General features: G+C 42.0%; 1 protein-coding gene across 2 annotated transcripts in view; it reads right to left on the bottom strand.

Annotated features, from left to right (window-relative positions):
• atad2b (ATPase family AAA domain containing 2B) overlaps positions 1-22193 on the bottom strand; it is a 99709-nt gene that overhangs the window by 58661 nt on the left and 18855 nt on the right. For both annotated transcript variants that reach the window (XM_079643096.1, XM_079643097.1), the window contains 5 exons: positions 17382-17517; positions 12199-12392; positions 10559-10718; positions 6723-6845; positions 3420-3548 (listed from right to left, as the gene is read on the bottom strand). In XM_079643096.1, coding sequence (XP_079499222.1) covers positions 3420-3548; positions 6723-6845; positions 10559-10718; positions 12199-12392; positions 17382-17517 — 742 coding nt within the window. The remainder of the gene's footprint in view (positions 1-3419; positions 3549-6722; positions 6846-10558; positions 10719-12198; positions 12393-17381; positions 17518-22193) is intronic.

Raw genomic sequence — 22193 nt, 5'->3', positions numbered from 1 at the left:
CCCTGTACATTACGTCCGTTACGAAACTAACTAACTAACAAAGCTTAAGATGGAAACATGTAAGGGATAATGTGCAGCAAGGACTTATTGACCGTTGTTAAGGACGCTCAGATCTGCAGAAAGAAGTCCGGTCGATTTAACTGTATACAGTTGGGCTGAAAAGCAAACTGCATGCATGCAGTTTGCTTTTCAAACTGGGACAGGAAAACAGCGGACAAGTAACGGGGCAGAAACCCTCTTTTTTACGCAACGGTCCAGACATAGACATCAAACGGCAAAACATGTTCAGTTGCCAGTTACTTTGGCATTAGGGCAGGGATATCTAGATACTTTCCACGGTTTAACATAATGAATTGTGCTACTTTTAAAGCAAGCAACGATGTTTTCAAATCTGTAATCAAAAAGGTCTGCAAAAACGCTATCGAAGCAGTTCCTGCTGTTGCTACATAGATCAAACAGTAACAACGGACTATTTTTGATCTGCCTGTCGGCTGTTCTTTTACCCATAATGACCGCCTCGCTGCACATCCCTTACTTAACTTCGACCTCCGGGGTGGCCTTACTATGGAGGAGTAGATTGAGCAGTGCCTATCTCCACAAAAAAAATGCACCTAAACGACGACATGCAGAGCTACGTGAAGAGCAGGTAGACCAACTGGAAAAGTACCACCATTCAAAAGCTTTCTGATGCGGGTCTTGAAACGAAGCAGAGACATTATGACCGTTAGTGGCCACAGGTGCGAAAGCTCTCTCCAGAGTCGAATCTCGGGGAACGGAGAAAGTGGAGCAATGTTCTCGCCACGCCAAGCAACAGCCTAGTTAGTACAACCTCAACCTATACAAGTAACCACGTAAGCCATGCTACTGATGCTGGACAGTTTTTCAGCGGGTGCACAATAAATGGCAACATACAAATGAATGTAAATAAATAGCCAAATAATCGATCAACGCTCTCTGTCTAATATGTTCGCTAGCTGTTAGTGTTGTTGCATAGCATAAATTAGAGTGTGTATTTTTCTTTCATATTGCCACACTTGGTAACCGCTTCGCGTCGGGCCGAACCATGCCCCTTAGCTGTGATATGAGTATATACCACAGCCTGTCGTGAGCTATTGCTTAAATATAAATCTGTGTGGATTACACATATATTAGCTGATTAAAGGGGCTTTTGGGGGATTTACCTTTCCTATAGTGTTATACAGGTTTTTGAGCATATAAATGTTCCCAAAGTTCCCTCACCCACACACTCCCCCACAACTCTGGTGTACTGCCCCAGTATAAGACAGAACGTTGAATAATATGTTTTGACATTTAAACTTAAAATAACTTTGAAAAACGACTTGATCCATCCTGAATGTTACAGTATTTAATCAAAGCTCCATTACTTTAACCTGGACTGAATTATGCTCAGGGAAAATCGAACACTTAATTTAGAATAGCCTATATAGCTGTTTTCCAGGCTTATTAGGACAAGATAAACTGAAGTGAGCTGCAGACTTCATCATGCCCACTCATACAGAAATAATGGGGGCAACCAGAGGCCCTCATCTCTCAAGAGAGGACCATCTCCAAGGGAGAAGGAACGGTTTACCCACACAGCAGGGGCTCAATGAGAAACACTCTCATGAGGGACAAGCACCCCCTTGTGTTGGACAGTTGTACTACACACACATACACACAAAAATATGTCAACTTTTGCCCAATATAAAAAGAACATTATTTATTATGAATGCTTCAGCCAATTAAATACTTTAGGTAACATATTTGCCATAAAGTAAGTTGAAGATGTGTCCAGTGGAGGAAGAAATGCTTGGATTTTAAGTACAATTAGCATTAGTAAGTTGTTCAAATACTCCATTACAAGTTAGAGTCCTGCATTCCAAATCTTACTGTAATGTGTACATGAGTATTGACATCAAATGTTGTTTACTCTTCAGTACTAAAGGGAAAAGTGCTCATTTTGCATTAGGGACAATTTCAGAATAATAATGAAAAACCTATGAATCACTTTATGAGCTAATAATATGAATCTGCAAAGTAACAAGTAACTTAAGTTGTCAGATAAATATAGATAAGAGTAGAATATTTGCCTCCCTATTGTAGAGGAGTAAAATAATTAAGTGGCATTAAATAAAAAATACTCAGGTAAAGTACCTCAACATTGTGCGTAAATAAAAAGGCCTCAAATGTGATTTGAAAAAGACAAGGAAATAGTTTTTCCAGTCAAGAGCATGTGTTACCACCCATGCCCCGAGTCCACATTTGTATGTCTAATCTAGATTGTGTACTTTTCATTTCATTTTTATTTGTTCCGCTCATGGTACGCAAAACCCAATGTACAATAATTGCCAACAATACATGTCTCTACAAACACACCATTGAGCGAAAAGGAGCAGGGAGAAGAAAAAAATCTTATTTGACCTGCCCCTTTCTAAAAAAAACTAAATACATAGAAATAGATGGTCTGCCCATCATAATAATGTTTATTTTTTTCAAAGCCAAACATAACAGTATCTTAGGATACTTGACTTCATGATGACTGTTAAGGGCGCCACTTTTAGCCTAAATCATGTACCGTTATTTTGTCCAGGTGGAGGCTCGAGGGCATTCTTCATATTACATGTAAAACCCGCTTACCTGTGATTCACTCCCTTAACAGCCTCATTAGTCTGCCCCCTGCCCATACCTGGCACTCCCTTCACCCTTAGGCACCTGCCGTCTACCACAGGTGGGCATGTAATTGCTCTGTGGCATGGTCATGTTCTGAGTGGTTAGGAGAGAGCAGCCCCGCTAATGAGGCAACTCACTGTGAGGCTTCTACACTGCTGAGAAATGTATATGTGTGTGCGTTTGCGTGTGCGTGCGTGTGTGCGTGGCACACATACATCTGGTATACAGTTGTAATACAACACAGCTGTTTGATGCTGTGTCAGAGACAGAAAACGAGTTGAGGAAGAGCCAACATGTTGTGGGTGTGCTAGTCAAACAGAGAGGCAAATGGCGCTGTTCAAAGTGATTTTTGTGGTGGTTTGAGCTTGGGGTGTAACTCTTCAAAAAATACATACACAATAAGTAAGAACAAATAATCATGTGTGCAATCACTTTAAAAATCAATTAAAGCCATAGTTTGAATGCTTATCCTTTGCTTTTTAACAGTCCTCATGTTTTAGAGTAAGTAAAATACCCTGCTGTGATTCGTATTTTATTTAACATGGCTTTCCCAACTAAAAAGAGTATTAGGAAGCACTTTTATCTTTCAGGACAAAAAAGGAAGATCTACTGTACTCCATAATTAAGAAAATTCTGTATCTGGCCATGAGCCACAAACCAGTTACAGCAGTTGTTTCAGAATGGTAAGTGTAGCGGCTTTTAATTGTTTGTGTGGTTTGTGAAGTTTTGGATAAACTTTGAATACTCACTAGTGGTGCACTGTTTATCAGTGGACTCGCCCTGAGTGCTGCTCCTGGCCTGCTCCTCTGCTCCAGCATGGTGCCTTCTGGTTGCCACGGCGCCCATCAGCTCCGTCTGCTGAGCTGGCGTCTGGAGGTCTGCGGGGCCCACAGAGGATCAGTTACCGACAACAGACAATACTCTTTGTGTGTGCATTGTGAAATTGCGCGTGTGTGTGTATGTAACTGGGAAAACACTTCCGAAATATAGTGCTGGCAAGATAGAGTGCATGTGTGTGGATATGTATGAGTGTATAAACAACAAGAGGCTAGCAAGGTACTCTGACAGACCAATACAAATATGATCCTCCAGACAAATATGACCAAGGTGTTGTGATAGGGTCAGTCAGCGAAACGTTATGATAACGATAGCTCCATGTTTGACTGACATCTTTAATCACACGGGAATGAAAAGCAGAGATCGAGAAGATGAAAATTAGAAACTTCAACCCTGACATTAAGTGATATTTAAGTTGATCACAGATCCTTTCATCTTCTTACAGGGGAGAAAGTCACGAGATGCACTGTGGGTTTTGAACCCTGCCGCAAATGTGCATCATAGCGTGTTGGGTTAACTGATAGCTTTATAGCAAAACCTTGACTGGAAGATGAAATATTTACGCTGCTGTATTCCTCCACTCAGGCAGTTGACTTTTGCTCCTGCAATATTCATTTAGCATCCTGTGCTTTTAGCTGCTAAAAGAGGAAATCAAAAGCAACAGGGTGGCTTGGGAAAATTGCTTCCCCTTTGATAAGTCTCTCGGTTGACACGGAAGAGCCGGGCCTCTGTGGCTTGAGTCAGAAGTCAATGGGCCCTCAGGGGGTAGGGCTGCGCTAATAGATAATGTTTTTAAAAAGGGAAATCACTTCGTCTTGTGCAGTTCCCTCAATACTTGTGTGAGCTTTCAAAAAAGATGTTATGTGCGTCTCATCTCATTGAAGGGATAATAAAAAAGATTAGCGGTGTCAATGGATTAGAACATTTGAATGCGCGATAAATCATGATTATTCACAAGTTTAAAATGCTAGTATTAACTTGTAATTTTGGGAGAGTTATACATATGGGGTTATAATAAAGAAATGCATGATAAACAGTTAAGACAAATAAGAAGGTTTTTATTTTATTCTCACATCTTAGCTTCGTTTTCATGATTTCTGAATGTATTTGTCATTTCATTTTCTATTTGAGGGACATGTCGTGATGGCTAATTAATGAAAGGGTAAAACAAAAACTATTAATCAGTAACATTTCTTTCTGATTCTGCAGTCTCAGATAAGGGGGGTGGCAGTAGCTCAGTCTGTAGGGACTTGGGTAGCGAATAGGCACTGCTTCGAGTCCCTGTACAGACCAAACATTAAGTAGTATGGACTGATAGATAAAGATATGCCAGTTCACCTCGAGGGGTCCTTGAGCAAGGCCATAGGCCCCCAACTGACTCCTTGCTCTGACAACCTCTACGTTATTGTGTGTGTATGGGTTCTGTTTGCTTTATTTCAACTGTAATTGTATAACGAAAAAGCAGCGAAAACTAAATTCTTCTTCTTCTACGCATTAAACATATACTGTGTGCTGAATCTTTCCAATGTGACAGTGCTGTTGTTAATTAGTCAATTCCCACGTGGGCAAGTATAGCTTATATATGTGACTATACGATAAATATGGCTCTATGCTCCATATCTGAAGATAAACATGTGTGTTTCTACATGCGGAAACCTTATTTAGAGTTACCCTAAATCCACTCAGCAGTGCTCGGGGCTGTTTGGTGTGTGTAGAGACGCATAGCACCATGCAGACAGCAAGCACAGAAGGTACTGTCTGGAACACTGGAGCCTCGGGCATCACATACTCTACACTAAAAACTGACTGCTCCATCAAGTAATACTGTGGTACAAAAAGACGCTCTCCATTCATTGGGATAATGAATCAAAGACTACGCAAAAAGAAAGAGTAGGCTGGAAAAACACACATGGACCGGCTAGGGCTCATTATTCAACAGTTATTTATTTAGATAAACAAACAATGCTTTTCAGTTCATTAGTATGCTATATTAGTCTGCTCTACCACCATCCCTACCTAAAGAGGGCAGTGCAGAAAAAAAAGAATGAATATTTATCAAGTACCGTAATTTTTCGGACTATAAGGCGCACCTGAATATAAGCCACAGCAGCTAAATTGAATGATGTGTACATATATAAGCCGCACTGGACTATAAGCCGCAGGTGTTTTAATGTTTAATTAACATATGTAAGGGTTCGTGCACAGAGGGGATTTTCGGGAAAGAGATGGCTGTTTGAGGAAGCTCCCATTTATTAACATTTCAACAAACAAGTTGCATATTTGCATAACGTATTCAAGTGTTAGCATTTAGTGCAATAGTAGCTACAGAACATGTACTGTGCTGTGTAAACTGTACTGTATCACATAGCGTTTCAGACACACAAACTTTTCAACTTTCAAATTTAAACGGTGCGCTCCCAGCGCACGTACCGGCAGTGATCTACAGCAGTGGTTTTCAACCAGTGGTACGGGGACAAACTGTCTCGCTCTCGTAATGTCTGTCTGTCTTGCTCTCGTTCTGTCTCTCGTAACACTCTCGGTTCCACTTTTACTTTTGCGCGCTACCTGTCTCACTCTTTTCCGGCCTCCAGCTTTTCCTGCTGGAGCCCGCCGCTTAAAGGTGGGGGTCCGCGGACCGGCCATAGAGTCCATAGAGTTAAAGGTGGTGGACTGTAACCTGTAAAATCCATAGATTTAGGAGGTCCCCGAGTGGCCGTTAGCTGTAAAAATCCATAGATTAGCCGCACCGTTATATAAGCCGCAGGGTCGAAAAATGGGGGGAAAGGCGCGGCTTATAGTCCGAAAATTATGGTAATTGCAATTATTAAAGTGTATGATTTTGCAAAGCTGTGCCTTTCATTAGAAGACAAGTACTACTTGTTTGTCAGAATTAGAGTATTTAATTCTGACAAAAAAGAATTAAATGGTTCATTTAAAAATGTGTAAATAAAAAGATCAAATTAAACGAAAATATCTCTAGAACTTAAAGTAAAAATTTGCAAATTGAACAATTAAAAACAATAATATGTAAACATTATAATATTTGCATTGGTTTAAAAGTTATTAATGATGAAAAGTAGGTATAATTAGAAAGAGGTGACCATGATAATGGAATTGCTCATAACCTTCACAACAGTGTTAGTATTTAGGTAGTGTGTTGTTAAAATGGCTTAAAGACATGTGTCACATGTTGCTTTGTTTCTGCTATTCCTTACCTTTCTTCCAACGCGCCTCTTTGATTTCTTCGCACATGCGGTCGAACTCTGGGTCCAGCTCGGCAGCAAATATAGCGTGAGCGGTGTCCTTTAAACTGCTTGCTCGGTGCCGGATCACCTTGTCTGAAAAAGGAAGAGACAGCATAACATTAAGGTCACAAGACACGAAACTGTGGTTTTCTGTGAGTACATGTGTTTTATAAACACAGGATATTCAACCAGTAATTCTGACATTTTCATTTGTGCTCCAGGGTTTCCGTTAGCCGGTAATTACCAGTTTTTAGCTGGTAAAATTGAATACAAACCGGTAAATTCAAAACCTGCTGGTCAAAATGTCCGATGCTCCGATCGATTGGCCGCCGGTCATTATCGGCCGATATTCACTCTTAATAGTTTGATCTGTGCTCTCTATAAAGGCCGATCAGGAGAGCTGGATCTGATCGATATGGACATAAACGCGAGTGAAGTGTAACCGGACACGAGAGAGAGATCAGATCAGCTGCTCCATAATCACCTGAAGTCCTGCCCACTGTTTAGCATGCTGCATGAGAAACTGAAGCGCTGTCAGGAGAGAGAGGGAGGGAAAAAGAGAGGATCCGTTTCTCCCGTGTTATTATTCAAAGTTAATGTAAACTTTTGAATAATGTACTTCTACTACAAGTAGTTTCTTTGAATGTAATAATTATGTTGTTTGTTGTTTGTGGAATCATTTATTGAAAAACGAATCTGAATTTTTCGATCTGTTCTGATTATAAACTGAAGCAATATAAAAATGACTCCCATTAACTGAGTTTTAAACATCAGCATATCCGGTCCTAGTCCGGTAATTACCTGCTCACGGAAACTCTGCTACACAATTCTTCTTCTTCTTATTATTATTATTATTGAAACATGACCGGTAAGTTTCAAATTTGTCCGGTAAAATAAATTATGTTCGGACATTTGACCGGCAAGAAAAAATCCTAGCGGAAACCCTGTTGTGCCCATAGTGGTACTATTCTCTGGGCTTGATTAAGCCCAATCAAGCAGTACAATAAGTACATTTTTCTTACCATACGATGTTTAGAGTTTGGGACCAGGGAGGTTATGTTTTTGGTTTTGTTAGTTTGTCAGCAGAATTACAGACAATTGACACCCAATTTCCATGAAATGTGGTGAAGGCTGTAGCATGAGGCCAAGAAAGGGCCCATTAAATGTTCGGAAAACAGGGAGGGAATACACAAACAACTTTCATTAAAATTGCAAGATGGGGCATTTTGCCTTGGCGGAGGTCTGCGCTCTAAGTCAGCAATTGTAGTTCGTCATATTTCAGAAAGAAACAGTTGTCTCATGTTCCCAAAGGTTGTATACAGTTAGAGACTAAAATGGCTGTATCTCAGAAACTACAAAAGGCACAATCAGGTATCTGGTACCCGCTGTATGAACTCATTGTTTACAAATTGAATATCCAAGATAGGAACATATATATAGTGTAAAAAAGGAAATCACAATTTATCTCTACTAGAATTCAAGGCTTTAGACAAATCAGAACAAATTGCCCTTTTTCTCTTAGACATACTGAATATAGTCTTTGGGCTAAATGTGAGTTCCTTTTTATGTCACCTTGTAGTTTGCAGTTTGGGGTTGCATGTTCTCCACACCCCGTCATGTATGTAAATGGAGGCTTAGACTTGATAGCAGCGCGCCCCTTTCCCCTGTATCTGTGAGAAAGGGGCTTGTAGCGTTTTCTCACAGGTTGAAAAAAAAAAAAGGGATCGAGTTGGCTTTGGTAAAAAGTGTTAGCGGGCAAAAGTCAGAGATGTATGAGATTCTTGATACCACCACTTCAGCCAGTAAAGACAGAGGTGTGTGCATACACACAGACATGCAAACTGAATTATTATTTTTTGCGTACTCATTCTTTTCACACTCCTTACACCTTCACAACTCTTATGCGTCTTTTCCCTTAGATGTAGCAAAGCATCATTAAAATCCTCCTTCTTACCCGCTCCTGCATCTATTGAGGGAAAATAGAGACTTTGCTGAAGACGCAGGCTAAAAGGCGCTGTAAACAGGCAGTCTCTCATTACGGCAGGCAGAGGGGGAACAGTTCAGGCAGAGTGGCAGAGGGGTCACAATCTGCCAGCTTCCTTTGTCTAATTGGAAGAAGGCTGCCTAATTGCAGTGGAGGCAATTTGTGTGTGCGTGTGTTTTTCTACTGACAGTTTGTGTACGTGCATTGAGGGACAAAATGCCTGTCAGAGGAAGAGGAGTCAAAGGCCAGGTAGGATGGCGAGAGCTCATCCGAACCCTTATGGGCCCTGCCTAACCTCAAAACCTCCAACAGTTAGGAAGGAACAAAGCTGTTGCTTACGCTTCTTTCAAAGGAAAAATGTTCTTATCACCATTTCCCCTGAACAACAAAGTATTCATGACACCGAGTCACATCGCGGAGCACGGAGATATCAGCCTTTCAACATAACCAAGTAATTATTTAGCGAGGTGAGGAGGTAAGAGACAAGGAACATGATTGCATGGGGAGGACGGCACGATGAAGATAGCAGGGAGTACAAGGAGAAACCGACCACTGAGGGATAATGAGCTTTTTTCCCCAGCACTTTTTCCCTTTTACACTAATTGTGCCGGGCCAAGCACTGGGGGGGGGGGGGATTTGTTAGTCTTTTTTTATTAAACTGCCTAATTGCATTTTTTTTTTCTTTAGTGGGTTATTTGTAGACCCTGCATTCCAACAAATGACCCTCGTCTGCAAAGACAGAGATATGATTTATTAATTTGGGCAGACAAAGAATTGCTTCCCAGTAGTGCGAGGTGCAAGACTATATCCTGGAGAGTGCAGCAAGCCGCCAACACACAAAGCCACATTTTAAATGGTTATCTCAATTGGATAGTATGAAGAAAGGCCAACTGAATGTGGTTTTTAATTACAAGAACATCTTTTTCTTTTGGGGGATTTGACTCTGGCATAAAAAAAGGTTTGTCCAACAAATGCTCTTCAAACATTTTTAGACCATTTTTACACAAAAATGCATGTCTCTTAACACGGGCATTTCCCCGCCATGCAAGATAGTTCCCCATTCAAACAGCAAATCTAAATCATATGTATGAATAAGTGATTGCAAGGTGTGTGTGTGCAAATACAGTGTGTGTGTTCCAGCGCTCATTATGAAGGCTATTTAGCTTTGGGGAAAAGGTGCTGAGACAAGAAGGAGGGTGGTGTAAAAATGGGTTCAAACTGCAAGACAAGAGACACTTAAATGTTCATGCATATGCAGCCTTTCTCATCCACGGAGCATGAATTACACGGTGGGAATGTATTTTCAGCAGGGGGTTTTTGCACTTTATTTCATTCGAATTTTCATGTAAAAAAAAAAAGAAAGAAAAAACATCTCGAGCTTCTGTAATTGCACTGCCTGGAAGCTCTACTCATAAGTCATTATATGTTCAATCTAATTACTTTTTATTCAGACAATGACAGCCAAAGGGAACACAACAGTAACTACAGAGACGCATGGTCACACTTATTTGGGTAGTTAAATGCCAAGGGACTGTCATACGCCATCGCATGAATTAAAGAACTTTCATTTGGGAAAAATAAGTGTGACAGGTTGATTTTAGATAACTACTAATTACAGTTTAAGGGATGATTTTGCGATTCAAATCCAAATTCTAAAACATTTGGGTGAATTCACAGTTTTTTCATGTTTAAAATGTATAGATTGTGTTTATGCAAGTAGTCACATGGTTGATGGTAGTGCAAGCATTTACATATTTTGCATTTCATGTGTACATTTCCTGAGTGTATTCATGTGCATGCCAGTGTAATTGTTCCTCCTCACCTCCAGGATCCTTGTCAGGGTTGTATTCTAAAGCATTACTGCAGATGAGGTCGATGTCTCCCAGGAAGTCCTTCACCCTCAGGTACTGGTGGGTGTCAATCTTGGTCATGATGGTGGACAGATCCATGGGCTGCAGAATCACCTCCATGTAGTCAGACACCTAACGGACAAAGTACATTTTATTAATAGTCAACTGTGAGTGGGGTACCAGGGCGTGGGGCACTTCCTCTTTACCCAGGGCTCTCGACTAACTTTTTTCACCATCCTCCCGGAACCGTCCCGAAATACAATCTAAGCCGTCCCGAACTTAATGTGGACCGTCCCGAATTTAAAATATTAGTTTTTCTACTACTTATCATTAGTTAAAATCATTCAAAGTGACCTTTAACATAAATAAAACATCATACAAATCATTAGATGATAATTCATCAACCTTTTTATTTGAGTAAATCAGTCAATCACATGACAAAGGCCAAATATATTTAAACAAACACACAAACGAGAAAATTACTAATATTGAATCAAATCAAGTCCCATCCAATTAACAAAAAAAATCCAACACTGTCCTGAAGACAGAACCCAGAGTAACCACTAACCAGGAGGACAGTCTGTAACACAGTCAGGAGACCTTTACAAACTGCCCCGCCCCCTCGCACACAGACGGGAGAGAGAGATCTCGTCTGGATTGGAAAGCTCGAAAATACATCATAGACGCATGTTGTAGTCTTATTGCATATTAGAAACGGAGTTGGATAAACTAAAACTGCGATATAATGTTTATGTAGCAATACTACATATGACATATATTTTTTAAATGTCTCCAGTACCGATAAAAAGTCAGATAACGTCGGAGCTTAACGTTACCACTGTCTTTAATAATTCCGGCCCGGGCGGAGCCCGTTTAATACCAGGGCTCGGTACCCATCCATACATGGGGAGAGGCGCAGCATATTGCTAAGGACTAAATACGATGGAGGGTTCTCATCTCAGCCTTATTACCCATAGGGGATGAAGTGGAGTAAGTAAATAAAGAGGCCGGCGCTCCAGGGTCTGGTTCTGCTGTGCGTTTTTGTGATGTAAAGGTAAAACATTTCAGAATTCCTCCACGGGATACCATTGTCATTTTACATCACTCAACCCGCGAAATACACACACTCAGTACATAGCCTACTGTAGCTAGACCCGCGAATTTGGGGGCCAGGAATTCGCGGGCACAGCCAGCTGTGCGGCTGGCTGACAGCACATGGACACAGTTTACGTATGTGTGTGTGTGTGTGTGTGTGTGTGTGTGTGTGTGTGTGTGTGTGTGTGTGTGTGTGTGTGTGTGTGTGTGTGTGTGTGTGTGTGTGTGTGTGTGTGTGTGTGTGTGTGTGTGTGTGTGTGTGTCTGTGTGTGTGTGTGTTTCGCGGGTTGCTAAATGTTTTGTGTGTTTATGTTGACAAGGAGGTTTAATAATTGTGTGCTACACACAACGTGCAGTCGATTTCATTTTCATCGCCGTTTGTAGTAGAGTTAGCAGGGTATTTTTATTTTAACTCTCGTCCCAAATTCGTCCCAAAATTATTTTTTTATCCTCCCTGACACTATTTTTTTCGGCCCCGGGACGACGGGAGGTCCTTAAGCTCGAGCCCTGTCTTTACCTCATCGATGTCAACTGGCTTGCTGAAGATGTTAAAACGTTTGTCGGTGGCCAGGCGCTTGGTCACGTCCCTGAGAAAGAGCCTGAGCTCGCGCAGTGTGTTCTCCTCCTGCTCAGCCAGGCGGCGCTGTTCCTCTGTTGACAGGACTCTGGGCCCCGGAGCCTCAGCCGCTGGCAGAACCTCTTCACACCTACCTGTCAGAGGAGAAGCAAAAACAGTTTGAGGCAAAAACAGAGACGTTTTATAACTAAATAATGTCTTCACACCCCTTCAATCCATGAACAAGCCTGAGAAATCTCAAACGAACAGCGATTGAAAGACAAAATTAAGTAATAAAACTTTCAACGTTTGCCTATAGCAACCAAAGACTTCAACTACACGAAAAATTGCTACACTAACTATGCAATCAATGTCTATAACTATGTAAATGTATCCTGTAAATATAATGTATGATGTCCTTTATTGTTTTATGTTTCATGTGGAACCTATATGCTGCAGGTCTCCCTTGAAAAAGAGATCTATGATCTCAATGGGACCAATCTGGTTAAATAAAGGTTTGAAATTAAATGTAAACTAAAAACACACATACAGTGGGGCAAAAAAGTATTTAGTCAGCCACCAATTGTACAAGTTCTCCAACTTAAAAAGATGAGAGGCCTGTAATTTTCACCCTAGGTACACTTCAACTATGAGACACAGAATGGGGGGAAAGAATCCAGGAAATCACATTGTAGGATTTTTAATGAATTAATTGGTAAATTCCTCGGTAAAATAAGTATTTGGTCACCTACAAACAAACAAGATTTCTGGCTCTCACAGACCTGTAACTTCTTTAAGAGCCTCCTCTGTCCTCCACTTGTTAACTGTATTAATGGCACCTGTTTGAACTCGTTATCAGTATAAAAGACACCTGTCCACAACCTCAAAGAGTCAGACTCCAAACTCCACTATGGCTAAGACCAAAGAGCTGTCAAAGGACACCAGAAACAAAATTGTAGACCTGCACCAGACTGGGAAGACTGAATCTGCAATAGGTATGGAGCTTGGTGTGAAGAAATCAACTGTGGGAGCAATTATTAGAAAATGGAAGACCGACAAGACCACTGATAATCTCCCTCGATCTGGGGCTCCACGCAAGATCTCACCCCGTGGGGTCAAAATGATCACAAGAACGGTGAGCAAAAATCCCAGAACCACACGGGGGGACCTAGTCAATGACCTGCAGAGAGCTGGGACCAAAGTAACAAAGGCTACCATCAGTAACACACTACGCCGCCAGGGACTCAAATCCTGCAGTGCCAGACGTGTCCCCCTGCTTAAGCCAGTACATGTCCAGGCCCGTCTGAAGTTTGCTAGAGAGCATTTAGATCAGGGGTCGGCAACCTTTTTGATATGAAGTGCCATTTAAAAAGAAAAATTGTTTTCAGCGTGCCAACGATCAATAATTATCAACGGGGGGGGGTTGAGGAGCTTGACGCTTGTGAACTATCAGCAGGAGGGCGGGGGAGCCTCGATGCGGGGAAGCAGTGTGTGGACCTGGCAGCGCAACTTACATGATGCCGAATTTAACAAACACATTTAAATAATTGGTTTAAACGGCATAATAATAAGGACGATCGTCCGTTCTGTGATTTTCCAGAGCACACATGTTATGATATTAGGGTCATGCAGAGTGAGATGAGATCGCTGTCCCTTTAAGAGAGAGAGAGAGGGGGGTGTGTTTGTGGATGGTAGAGCGACAGTGAGGGAGCGTGTGTATGTTTCTGGAAGTGAAACGAGGAAGAAGAAAAACAGAGGTCTGGGATGTATTTTGTGAAACAGAAGAACAGCTAAATAAATGCAACGGCCTCCCAAGAAGAGCTCGCCTCTCTCCAGTCATTTAAGCTAAAGTGGGTTATTGAACCTGAAGCTTGTTGCTTCTGCCCTCCTCGACTACGGTCTGGGAGCCGACAGGAAACTTCAACACACAGATGGCCAGTCCGCCCATTTGTAGCATATTATTTCGATGAGAGATGAGCAGATCGCCACTGGGCTTTCAACTAAATACACAGCCACGCAAAAACTGCGGCATTTGTACAGCTCCTTATGGGTAGGCCTACTGCAATTTGTGAAGTGCTTTCCTCCGTGGTGAAACGATCAGCACTGCGGGGCTGCGTTGCGTGCATGGCTTTCTTCTGCAGGTAACGGGGAGACGCGCTGGCGGCAGTGTCGTTCAGGATCCGAAAATACAATTTTGATATTTTGCACACTTATTCCACTTATTCCTAGTGTGCCACTGGTTACAGTGCCACGTGCCAGGGGTTGCCGACCCCTGATTTAGATGATCCAGAAGAGGATTGGGAGAATGTCATATGGTCAGATGAAACCAAAATATAACTTTTTGGTAAAAACTCAACTAGACGTGTTTGGAGGAGAAAGAATGCTGAGTTGCATCCAAAGAACACCATACCTACTGTGAAACATGGGGGTGGAAACATCATGCTTTGAGGCTGTTTCTGCAAAGGGACCAGGACGACTGATCCGTGTAAAGGAAAGAATGAATGGGGCCATGTATCGTGAGATTTTGAGTGACAACCTCCTTCCATCAGCAAGGGCATTGAAGATGAAACGTGGCTGGGCCTTTCAGCATGACAATGATCCCAAACACACCGCCCGGGCAACGAAGGAGTGGCTTCGTAAGAAGCATTTCAAGGTCCTGGAGTGGCCTAGCCAGTCTCAAAATCTCAACCCCATAGAAAATCTTTGGAGGGAGTTGAAAGTTCGTGTTGCCCAGCGACAGCCCCAAAACACCACTGCTCTAGAGGAGATCTGCATGGAGGAATGGGCCAAAATACCAGCAACAGTGTGTGAAAACCTTGTGAAGACTTACAGAAAACGTTTGACCTCTGTCATTGCCAACAAAGGGCATATAAAAAAGTTTTGAGATGAACTTTTGTTATTGACCAAATACTTATTTTCCACCATCATTTGCAAATAAATTCTTTAAAAATCAGACAATGTGATTTTCTGCATTTTTTTCCTTCTCATTTTGTCTCTCATAGTTGAGGTATACCTAGGATAAAAGTTAAAGGCCTCTCATCTTTTTAAGTGGGAGAACTTGCACAATTGGTGGCTGACTAAATACTTTTTTGCCCACTGTATGCCCACTGGCTGGAAGTGATCAACAGACGGTGTTGACTCAAACCTGATCCTTGACCATTCTCTTTTATTATCATTGCCAACACAGACTTAAAAGTTATTCAGCCCAGGGGGGAAAAAACATGTTTTAAGATTCTCGCAGCTGCAAAAAAATAACAGAACACTGCTCCTTCCCAAACAAAGGTTTTGAAATACACTAAGGAAAAGCCTCTGGCCAATGACAGAGTGATGATGCAAGGCAAGCAGATCTCCTCTCCTCCTCTCCCAGGGCGCCAGTCCTCACCCAAGGCATCTGCCGACATCGTTAGGAAGGCTCCGCAGCACCGTGCACCACTCACCAGCAGCCATCAAAACCCTGATTCTAATTATGGCTAATAGCAGCCGGCCCCTCGTTTCAATTCCTTTCCCCGCTTTTCTGCCGGTCTCTCTGCTGGAAGCGGGACTGCAGTCTTAGTCAGGCAGGAACCCCTGAAGAGCAGCGGGTGAGTAAAGCGGGGGACCCCTGCCTTGCATCAATGAGCAAACTGAGGATGAACAGCGAGCACAATTTCCATTTGAAAGCCTTGGTGGACAGTTCTCTCATATTTAACCAGATCCCGGGGATGGGAGACTAGTGAGTACTGGGGCAATGGCAGGTCGTATTTGAGGGGGGTTGGAAGAAGGTTGCTTATGTTGATGTGGGTGGGGGATGGTGATATCCAGGAAAAAACTGGATTCTAGGGCTGCACAATTTATTAGCATTTATTTTTACTGAAATTGCAATCTTTTTTTATGCTATAAGAGGGATTGATCATTTTGAAACATTATCATTCAAATATAGATTTGTGTTCATGTTGCGATGTTTTAAGATCTGTACCGAACAAGGATTTTTGTCAGTAGAAACCCGGGACTTTTAATATATTATGTCATTGCAAAATACTGTGCTTACCGAGTTAGATATTGCAGTGATTTTAATATTTAAAAAAAGGATTTGTGCAGCCCTACAGGTTTCACCCCGGCCAATTATATACTTACACGCTTATCTTACATTTGTATATTTGTGTCCTCCTAAAACTAAATTGAACAGATTATCAACATGTCATCATTTAACTGCTATGTGCCATATGTGTGATTGGTTATCCACACACATAATGTTGCAAATTAAACAACATCTGCTCCTTTACCTTTCCCTGAATCAAATGCAGACAACACTGCCCTCTAGTTCTGACAGCAGAGAGGAGTCACAGCTGTATCCTCCTAAGGTGCCGTTTACACGAGGACAAAACGGGTTGTATCTGCTACTTTTCTCTCGCGTATAGCCCGTTCGTTCACACGAGGCCGACGCGTAAATGCGTAAACGGACCCCACAAACGATAACGGGTCCCAAGGTGGATGGATCTGCCAACGGAACGCTCTGGGGGGGCAAACGGCTCCGTGTGTACGCCCTATACGATCATTTTCTGATACCGATGCTCAAAGATCAGCTGCTGGGCTGTCAGAAGAGGGGGAGGAAAAGAGAGGCTCCGTTTATTATTCTTATATTATTATATAGAGTCGTTATCAATTTGTTTTAAAGCTCAATAAATAACAAAGAAGACCTCTGACCGGCACCTTTCTAATTTTGTCCGGAAGATTTAAACTTTATGCCGCAGTACATGTTGACCGGCGGAAAAAACATGTTAACGGAAACTCTGCCGCATGGTTCCCCCGTCCCTTGGAAGAGGCGGAGAGGTGGGTGTTTTTCATCTGCTGGTGGACTACCGGAGAGATTTACAGCAGGAGCACACGTCGTCCACCGTGGAGAATAAACAGAAGGGCAACCATGGCAACCATGCTCCGCGGTCTTCTTCGCTGCTGTTGGTTTATTTTGTGGCGGCAGCAGCGCCACTTACAGGCCCGGCATATGTACTACAGCGTTTCCAGCGGGTCGAGCGGTCTCGTGTGAACCTCTATGGTGTGAACGGAAACGTTAATTGAGACGAATTCGGTGCGTAAACGCAAACGTACCCGTTTCGTCCTCGTGTAAATGGGGCCTGAGTATATGTCAAATTGATTATAGATGGTACCTTGATTCTTGAGGCGTGGTGGAGGCCTGGCTGCTTGCTCCAGCAGCAGGTCAGAGAAGAAGCTCCTCCTGTCCTCTTCTTCCGGAGGGCACAGCGTCACTACCTCCCCATAAGACCTCTGGAAAATACTCCTCACCTGGAAGAAAATAATTGAAAATGTTGATAAGAATGATCATATCAGTCTGTCTGTTAAAAGAAAACAGGTGGTGTGCTGGTAAACGTTTCACGGGAAGTGTCCCTATTAACACTCATTTGTAAACAAACCAAAAAATGGCTGACAATTAAACTTCTGTCGTAATATAACAAAGGCCATAACACTTAACATTTACAATGAAAACATATTTATATTCTTTTGTTTCTTAAATTTGAGCTCCCTGTAAAAAATAACTTAAATTCTGAGAATGCTATATTTTATTTTGCTTTCATTTCATTTAGCCACTGGATTTAACTGATTACTCTCATTTCTTTTGTCACATAATAGGCAGTGTGAAGCTGATTGTGCCTGTTTTTATCAGCCACTACATTAAGCATAAGTGCAACTGAGCACAGCAGAAACTCTGCATACTGATTAGAAGTTCACAACTTCACGAACAGATTAAATGTTGGATTTTCAGATTACTAAAGTGGTGAGAAGAAAATGGAGTTTCAGTCATTTCTAGAGCAGATAATACCTGATCAAAGCAAATCCTCCAAACTTCCTCAAAGATGCATTTCTTTTAAGATGTAAGGATGTGATCACCGTGTGATCAGGCATTTGATATGGACTGAACAAAAGGAAACATTTCTTAGTGTTTTAGTACATCCAGTTCCTGCACAAAAGAGCGAAAACCAGCTAATAAAATGGAATGAAACGCTATCATTGCAACTGGCATTTTTTAACTATGCGTATATGAAGTTAATTACCACAAGTATGCCTAATTTAGTAGTGGGTCCATCACGATAGCGACATAATTACACATATGGATGGCATCTTGAGACACAGCGGGTTGTGTTTTTGCGGCTATTATTATTATTATTATTATTATTATTAAGCTTCCGATTCTTGAAGCGCGTTTATGAGGAACTTAGCATGGGGTAAAGAGGTTGGGGAAATGTGCACAGACATCAGGACTGGTGAAAATAGGTTCTGCAGCAAATTGGTTTAATCTTGCCAACGCACCTCCTATGAAAATGCAATTATTGAATTGTTTGAATGATCTGACATTATGCAAAAAAGCGTTATGCTGCTGTGATGCAACATGATGAAGGTAAATAGGTGCATTAGCAAGTCTCATACATGCAACACTTCTGGAAGATGACTTCGCTGTATCCCATTTGTTTACCTACATATCTATGTGATGAAAGATTAAAAACGTCCCGCCCTAAGTCATAAAATCCTGTCTGAGTATAAATCTCTGTGCAGTGTTTTGGCATCTGATGTGCTGGGTTTGGTGTCATGGTCTCACAGGCACCTGGGACAACACGCTGCTTTCACACAGGGCTGTATTGAGAGTGAATCCCTACTAGTTGATCATTCCAGAAACAAAATCACACTCATCCTCAGGGATAAGACAGCGGCTATATGCTTCTGCTAGTCCCAACCCTTTCCCAACATATTGAGGCTTGCCAACAACATTGTGTCTGACCCCAAACATGTCCTGAACAGCCAATATGTGTCATTTCAAACAAATCGGATAAACAGGATTATACCATTTAAAAAGGTTAGACTGAAGCAATCTTTTGTGCAGTCATCAAATCAAATACAGTTAAATCCCATGTTAAGTGTAGGTTTAAGGGTCTTGAATACAATGCCATGTCTTTTTATGCTACAACACAATGCAACACAAACCTTTCCCAGATCGGGATCAATAAAGTACTTCTTATCTTGAACCTATTGTCTTCAGTGATTATAATGTTATGTTCGATTTAAGTTCCTTTGTTTCTTGTCCTAAACATTTTTCCTTGTTGATGTTGCAAATGGAGCTGCTGTGACTCACTTTGTCAGATCAAGTCTGAAATATTTATTATAGTATCCTATTTCTAGCAGTCTTAAGATAGTTTAGCAGGCACTGCTTTCCAATTGACATCATCCTTTGACAAGAAAGAAAGAAATGCAACCTCAAAATATGTTGATAAATCTACTTTTGTGACCAGTTTTTTGTGACCAGTCTTTCACGCATAGGTGATGTCTGTAAAGAAGACCTTACTTTACTAAAGAGATGACCAAAGACACATATGACAGTTAAATGTGCCGGTAACTATTTTGGTCTAAAAAATTAGCAAGGGGAGTTTACTAGGTATTCACAAGCAAATGATAAAGAAACAGGATTATCCTGCAACTGTACGGCCAGCCACTTGTTATAAATTATTAAAGAATGACGATAAAGTCTTGGCAAACAAATACATGAGCCTCTTTCCAGCTACTTTTATTTCTGCTGTGCATTTATACAGGGGCTACAGGGGGCTTCGGAGATCCCAGTTCAATTCTGCGCTGGAGCCTAAGGCCTCCCCCGACGGGAAGCCCTGTTGCTGACTAAGCACCTACTTTCCACTTTATATCTCCCCCCCCATCTGTCTCTCACATCGATCCTCTCCCTTATCCCTGACATGTTTGTTCTCTCTTTCGCTCTGCATTGCCTTCGGTTCTCTTTCTTTCTCTATGACTCTCTCTCTGGATTGTGTATTCTCTCCTCAGCAGAGAGGAAAGAAACAGAGAAATGGGGAAAAAACTAGAAAGACAGTAGGGGAGCTGGAGAGAGCCAAAGTGTATGTAGCACACAGCAGGTAATGATTTGCAGTGTTTTTCATCATGATAAAGTCTGCAGGAGTTTTGACACCGGGTGGCTGAGCAGAAAGGTGTTAATAGATGAATGTTTAAAAAGGAGTGTGGGGGGGGGGGGGGGGGGGGTAGAGGAGAGAGACGATGCTTCAAAGGAAATTGGGGATGTCGGGCTGGGTAGAGCAACTGTAGAACTAAAGTGGACACCTGTTCTGCTAGCATGATCAAATCCTAACTGTAGAAACAGACTAAAAACATTCCTGTCAGACTGCAGAACTTTGCTCTGTTATCTCTATCTCAATTGTCAGAAGAAAGTCAATCCCTATACCACAGCAGGTATAAAATAGATAGCAATACAACACAGCTTGAGGAAATGACTCAAATAATTGGCACAAAAAAAAAAAGCTATTGCCGAGACACCTTTCTAAATCAGAATGTGATGCACTATATGAAAAAAGGGCTTTCTAAATGAATTCCATTTACCATTTACAATCCAAAAGATGGTACCTTAATGCTCGCAGAAACTCCAAAGCGTGATACAATGATACAAAGAAGTAAAGTAAACATCATTGCAGGGAAGTGTTGATAATGAGATCCATACAGAATTGTAAACACTACATTTCAGATAGGGATAATCCAGTCAGGGTAAGATAGTGCATTAGATAGAACGGGGGAATGGTGCAGAGTCAGCAGTAATACAGAGGCTATACAGGTCTGTTGAGGTGAAGGGGGGGGGGGGGGGCGACTGACGCTGAAGGCAAAGCACTCTATTCACCGCTCCTTTTCATTGAAACCCTCATCTAGGGTCATGAGCTCTGGGTAGTGACTGAAATAATGAGCATCCGGATATTAGTGGTCCACATTGAATGGAGCTAGTTGGGGAGTTTGATTCAGATGCATCACAGTGGCATCTGAATCCTGTGGAGGTGTTCCAGCACAGCACTCATCCAAATGAGCAAGAGGCGGTGGCTAGGGATAAGGACATGTGGACTAGGCTGTTGCCACTGCGACCCAAACTCTAACTCAATCATTTACAGAGGGGCAAAAAAGTATTTAGTCAGCCACCAATTGTGCAAGTTCTCCCACTTAAAAAGATGAGAGGCCTGTAATTTTCATCCTAGGTATACCTCAACTATGAGAGACAAAATGAGGAAAAAAAAATAAAGAAAATCACATTGTCTGATTTTTAAAGAATTTATTTGCAAATGATGGTGGAAAATAAGTATTTGGTCAATAACAAAAGTTCATCTCAATACTTTGTTATATACCCTTTGTTGGCAATGACAGAGGTCAAACGTTTTCTGTAAGTCTTCACAAGGTTTTCACACACTGTTGCTGGTATTTTGGCCCATTCCTCCATGCAGATCTCCTCTAGAGCAGTGGTGTTTTGGGGCTGTCGCTGGGCAACACAGACTTTCAACTCCCTCCAAAGATTTTCTATGGGGTTGAGATCTTGAGACTGGCTAGGCCACTCCAGGACCTTGAAATGTTTCTTACGAAGCCACTCCTTCGTTGCCCGGGCGGTGTGTTTGGGATCATTGTCATGCTGAAAGACCCAGCCAAGTTTCATCTTCAATGCCCTTGCTGATGGAAGGAGGTTGTCACTCAAAATCTCACGATACATGGCCCCATTCATTCTTTCCTTTACACGGATCAGTCGTCCTGGTCCCTTTGCAGAAAAACATCCCCAAAGCATGATGTTTCCACCCCCATGTTTCACAGTAGGTATGGTGTTCTTTGGATGCAACTCATCATTCTTTCTCCTCCAAACACGTCTAGTTGAGTTTTTACCAAAAAGTTATATTTTGGTTTCATCTGACCATATGACATTCTCCCAATCCTCTTCTGGATCATCTAAATGCTCTCTAGCAAACTTCAGACGGGCCTGGACATGTACTGGCTTAAGCAGGGGGACACGTCTGGCACAGCAGGATTTGAGTCCCTGGCGGCGTAGTGTGTTACTGATGGTAGCCTTTGTTACTTTGGTTCCAGCTCTCTGCAGGTCATTGACTAGGTCCCCCCGTGTGGTTCTGGGATTTTTGCTCACCGTTCTT

This window comes from Notothenia rossii (assembly GCF_949606895.1).
Source record: "Notothenia rossii genome assembly, chromosome: 8".
NCBI lineage: Eukaryota > Metazoa > Chordata > Actinopteri > Perciformes > Nototheniidae > Notothenia > Notothenia rossii.
Note: the sequence above shows the minus strand (reverse complement) of the source record. Positions and strands in the feature narration are given on the sequence as shown.